Source organism: Drosophila montana, unplaced genomic scaffold (assembly GCF_035044405.1).
Source record: "Drosophila montana isolate Dmon_TW-CO22-7 unplaced genomic scaffold, ASM3504440v1 contig_2438_1, whole genome shotgun sequence".
NCBI classification, from domain to species: domain Eukaryota; kingdom Metazoa; phylum Arthropoda; class Insecta; order Diptera; family Drosophilidae; genus Drosophila; species Drosophila montana.
This window is the reverse complement of record NW_026997315.1, coordinates 1,696,990-1,702,989: the sequence shown is the minus strand read 5'-3', so window position 1 is coordinate 1,702,989 and position 6,000 is coordinate 1,696,990. Positions and strand designations below refer to the sequence as shown.

Below are 6,000 nucleotides of genomic sequence, written 5' to 3'. Positions count from 1 at the left end.
GCGGCATACTTTTGAGCGCCGCCATAAAGAGTTGCTATAACAAGTTTTGTTAACGTTTGGTATCTTCTATTATAGCTAAATATTTTATATGGCGATTTGTGGCTCAGCTGCGATCATAACTTAGCTAAGACAGCAACCCAGCGCCAGTTTTCAGCTTTTTTAAATACCAGCGCCCAAAACTATGCTTTGGATATTTACTGCGCTTTTTAAGCTTAATTAATACATGAGTTCAAATTAATTCAAATTGATTTGAAGCGTTTGTTAATTAAATATTTGTTAATACCAAACTTATTTAAGTTGTGTTGCGATAGTCTTGCCGGCTTCAGCAGTCAGGTAATGAGGGCAAACCCAGGGTACAAAAAAACCCTCTTCGTGGTTTTTCTGCTCGGCCCTACTCGGCTCGGGTTAGGTAAGTCCAAAGGACGTGAATCCGGCGTCCTTTTTCGGCGGTGTTTTCCAGCGGAAGTTCGCGCGCCGCATTAATCGGGTATTTTTGCTGTCAGGCAGGCGGATAATTATATCCGGAAATTTGACTTTTCGCTCGTATTTTTGGATTTTTGTGTTTTTCTAGATGAGGTTTATGGGATTGTGGGTGAGTGTGTGTGTGTGTGTGTGTGCGTGTGTGTGGGAATTTACTAATTACGCATAATGAAACCTTTTTGTGGAGTTCCCTTATTTGGATCTTTAGTAGGGTTGAGGATTTTAGTTTTAGTAATATGATTTATAAATGCAAATAAATAATTAGATAATGTTGTGGTAAATACAAACTTAATATAATTATTTTGTAAATAATTTTCAAATTTTATTTAATTACTTGTTTTAAAGAAAACAAACTTAAAATCCGAATAAATATATATAGCTAGCTCATACTTAAATTTATCTTTTGAATATTAATCGCTCTGTTTAAAAAAGTACAATGTTTGTTTAATCTTGCGCTATAAATAGATTCAAAAATATATCCATAGTTTAATACTGGCAACATAAATTTCAACTTTACATATCTTAATGCAAACATGTTTATTCAATACATTATTTTATATATTTCTTAATGCAAGCATTGAATTTCTAAGCAAATAACTATTGACTAAAATAGAATGATGCAATTTTGATTTATTATAAAACAAAATAAATTGTATGATATCTACTTTTCTTCTTCTCGCTTATTGCTCGATCCGAAACCAACTTTTTATGCTTTCCCAGTTGCTTTATGTTTACGTAGAATTGGCAGAAAAAAAAAATAACCCAAGTCCTCAAAAATCCAGAACTCTCACTCTCTCTAAGGGAATCACTACATCTCTCTCCCTCGCTGTCTGCCTCTTGCTAGTCGGGTGACAAAACCCAGCGCGCAAAATTGCAGCCGCCGCGGATGAGAAAATCCAAGAGCGAAATGCAGACGCCGGCGAATTGAGCCAAACGGCCTGACGTCATACCTGCGCCGCAGCCGCCATAGGCTCGAGACGTAGCCAAGCGGGCGTTGCGTGCGCAAGAGCGAGACAACTAGTTGCGCGCGCAGCGAGAAGAGCGCACAGCGAATGGCGTACGAGCACAGCGCAAAACATCGATCTGAGCAATGGCCGGCAGGATCGTGAGTCAGTTGCGTTTCGTCTTTGCCGCTGCGCGCACAACACACACGGCACAAAAACTGTAAACATAACGCGGCCCGTGAATCAGACAACTCCTAACAAGATACAAATATAGTGCTATATATAAATATATATTATATACATAAATATATATTTTCGTGTGCAAAGTAAGGGCAAGTAATTTATTCAAAATTGCCAATCAAACGATGAGCGCACGCTCGGTGTCGCCTAAGGTGCTGCTGGACATTAGCTACAAGCCAACGTTGCCCAACATAATGGAGCTGCAGCATAATGTCATCAAGCTCATACAGGTGGAGCAGCACGCCTATATGCAGCTAATGGAGCAGCCAACAGCCCACTACATGCAGCAGCAACAGCAGCAGCAGCAACACCAACAGCAGCAGCAGCAGCAGCAACAACAGCAACAGCAATATGCGCCGCTGCCTTCGCTGGCGCCTAATGCTGCGGATTATGCGGCCTATGGCATTACAGAGCTTGAGGATACGGATTATAATATACCCAGCAACGAGGTGCTCAGCACCAGCAGCAATCACAGCGCTCAAAGCAGCCTGGAGCTGAACAACAACCAACATAACTTTGAGCAACAGCAGCAGCAACAGCAACAGCAGCAGACAGGGACACCAGCAGGCGTGGCAGCTACACCCCAGACTCCACATGGCTACATGCTCAATGAGCATGGCAAAAGGTCGCGCAGCAGCAGCGACTACGATTGCCCAACGGATGCGCTGTCCATGCAACCGGAGCACAAGAAACTGCTGCAGCAACAGCAGCAGCAGCAGCAGCTCTATGTGGACTATTTGCCCACCACCGTGGATGAGGTGGCCGCAGCGCAGACGCAGGCGCAAGCGCCCACACAGCAAAGTGCCTGCCTCTCGCCCCACTCTCACTCCCACTCGCATTTCGACTTTGCCGCCGACGAGGAGCTGCAGGATCACAAGGCGCACATTTTCAAATACGGCGGATATCCGCAGACAATTGCCCATCAGCAACAGCAACAACAGCAGCAACAACAGCAGCAGCAGCAACAGCAGCAGCTGCACTTTCAGAGCAGTTATAGAACCGGGTAAGTGTATCTCATATATTCCTTTTGATCCCATATCAATTATATTGAGTTGCTGTTTAACTCTTAATTTGATCATATGAAAGTATGAGACAAATATACATTTATTGAATATTCCTATAAAGTCCAAATTAGAACCCTATCAAATAATATATTAGGGCAAAGTATATTAGGATATAATATATATTCATGGGTATATTAATCAATTGAATATTCTTAAAGTTTCAAAATATTAATCGAATATAAAACATATTTAAGTCGTTTAATATTCTTCTAAAAAAAGAAAAACAACAAAGAAAACCTGTTCAATTCAAATTATATTCTTCAAAACAAAAAAAAAAAGGATTTAAATGATTTAATATTCCTCTTAAATGCCAAAACAAAAGAACGTATTAAATTTATTTAATATTCCTTTAGAGAATCCAAAAAAAATAAAGTTTAGCCAAATTTAAAACACGCTCTTTAGAAATTGAAATAGTTGTGTAAGGGCGAAGAAAATATTCCTGCCGAATTATCACAGATATTCAGTATAAAATTTCTCATGACAACATGCAAATAAATATAGTATTATTTTTCATACTTACGTATATATAAAACAAAAATTTAAACTCTTAAAAGTTGTATCAATAAATTATCTGAACATAGTCTTTATTTTGTCAGATGCCCAGGAAAATAGACTTGATCCTTTACTTAAAAAAATAGGTTTTCCCATAAAATATTTGCAACACGATTATTTCTATATAATAGCATTTTTAACATCTCACAAAGAAAATTTCTAAGATGAAGTTCATTCAAAATTAGACATAAAGTCAAATAAAATTTAAGCTAAGTGCTGTTATCTGGAAGAGTCTGTGAAACTTTTTAAAGAAACTTTTCATTTTGTTTTTTTTTTTTATAAAGACAATCACATCTATAGAACCTTTATTATCAACGATCTGAAGACTTAAACAAGTTTTATAAATTTAAAGAAATCTTTATTTTTTATAAAATTCTATATCTTTAAAGAGTTCTATATTTTAAAAGAATTCCATATTTAAAAAAAACTCTATAATTTAAAGAATTCTATATTTTAATTTTGAATTTTCAATTTTTTGTATAATGTTCTTATGCGCTTTGCAGTCAAAATTATGACGGCTATGAACCAGCCAACAGTCTGAACGGCAGCGCCTACTCCAGCTCCGATCGCGAAGACATGGAATATGCGCGCCAAACGGCGCTCAGCTCGGTGGGCGGCTATGCCAAGGAGGATGAAATGGAGGATATGTCGCCCACGTGCCTGGGCGACGATAGCAGCCTGCTGGATGCTGGCGATGCAGCCGGCAAGGCGTTTCGCAAGCCGCGACGCCGCCTGAAACGCAAGCCGAGCAAAACGGAGGAAACGGACGAGTTCAGCAACCAGCGGGTCATGGCCAATGTGCGGGAGCGACAGCGCACCCAGAGCCTGAACGATGCATTCAAGGCCCTGCAACAGATAATACCCACTCTGCCGAGCGATAAGCTGAGCAAAATACAAACGCTCAAGCTGGCCACAAGGTAAGTTCACAATATTACCGGGCATTTCCGGCCCGGGCTTAACCCAGTTTGTCTGCTGGGTCAGATACCTGGGTCTACCCATGGGTGGAAACTTAACACAATCCCTAAAGCCCAACTGACCTGAGTAATATTAATATGCACCGTAAATATATCAACATGACTGAATCAAATAATATAACGATATTAGCCAGAAAACGGCTGACGAAAATACAAAATTGTTTTCCATTTTTGTTTTTAATAAACTTAACCCCGAGCCTCGAGCCAGCTAAATGAAGATTTAATAAAATGAAAAAGTCAAGACAGCCAAATTTCAAATGATCGAATAACAACCAAAATTGGTTTTTATTTCACTAAATTTTCTTTTAAATACTTAAATACTGAAGCCCCTAGAACCAAAAATAATGTACTTTAAAGTAAAACTGATAAGGCCTATTTTTATTTTATTTAAATACATCGCAGTATCAACATTTTTTTTAATTGACTTTTTAACTTTTCAATTCACAATAGTTTTAAAAATGCGAGGAATTAGAATTGTGAATATTTTAGATTACTTTTTAAAGAAAGTCACAAAAAATATATATTCAAAATAATATATAAAAATTACATGTATTGAAAAAAAGATAAAGTAATATTTTAAAAAATTTTAAGTTCTCTTTTTTAATTTAAAGTGCAATTACTTTTTAAAAGAATTAAACTCCAAATTGTAGTATAGTAAAATATTTTCAAATATTTAGTTAACTGGCTAATGTCCACCAAAACCAGAATTAAAATATTTTCAATATTTCTTTCAACTATATAAACTACCTATTTCTTAAATATGAATACTTATTCCAAGTATGTTTTTATCTGTGCAATTAATTAACAACATTTTCTCACCTCTTTTCTTTGTAGATATATTGATTTCCTCTGCCGCATGCTAAGCTCCAGCGATATATCGCTGCTGAAAGCGCTGGAGGCGCAATCGTCGCCAGTGTCGCCCGGCTATGGGAATGCCAGCACCCTGCTCAGTGCCGCCAATGGGGCCGAGGCTGATCTCAAGTGTCTGCGCAAGGCAAATGGAGCGCCGATTATACCGCCCGAGAAGCTGAGCTATTTATTTGGTGTGTGGCGCATGGAGGGCGATGCGCAGCATCAAAAGGCTTAGGCGAGCTTGATGAGGAGGAGGAGGGGGTGGCGACGGCGGAGGCGACGGTGGAGGAGGAGTGTCGATTGCCATTGGGGCTTCCAGTTACTGAACAATAATGCACACAGCGTGAATAATTCCAATGCGAGTGCCAGCGAGCACTTGCAGCTCTTTCCATATCTTATAGATGACTAAGCTAAAACATTATTTAAAGAAACAAATCAACAACAACAACAAAAGAAAACAACTAAAAATATAAGAAAAACAACTATTGTTTAGGTATAATTTTATGTCTAGCGTTAACTAAATTAAATTGTATAAATTAAACAAATACAAAGAAAAAAGAAACACACACAAAAGCGTCGCCATTTTGCTTGCAACTTGCGGTTGCTTTTATTCATCTCATTCTTTTCCTTTTTTGTTTTTGTCTTTTCCCCCATTAAATTAGGCGCGAAAATGTTGTCGTTGTGTCGCCGTTGGGGGGGTCCGACTTTATGTGCAATATCTGAACATAAATTTACATATATGCGATCGACAACGTCGACGACATACTTAGAGCGTAACGTCATGCCGCAGACAGGCAGCGGCATTTATGTATCTCAAAGATACACACAAGTATCTGTAGCTCTCTCTCTCCCTCTCGCCCGCTCATGGGAAGCGAGCGCAAGTTGAAAATGAAG

At 38.6% G+C, this 6,000-nt stretch overlaps 1 protein-coding gene across 1 annotated transcript; it reads left to right on the top strand.

Annotated features, from left to right (window-relative positions):
* Positions 1-1,728: 1,728 nt before the first annotated feature.
* twi (twist) lies at positions 1,729-5,346 on the top strand. Its single transcript, XM_064681921.1, has 3 exons — positions 1,729-2,667; positions 3,784-4,197; positions 5,089-5,346. Exons 1-3 carry the CDS (start codon positions 1,790-1,792, stop codon positions 5,339-5,341), a joined length of 1,545 nt encoding a protein of 514 aa, XP_064537991.1. The 5' UTR covers positions 1,729-1,789; the 3' UTR covers positions 5,342-5,346.
* Positions 5,347-6,000: the final 654 nt, after the last annotated feature.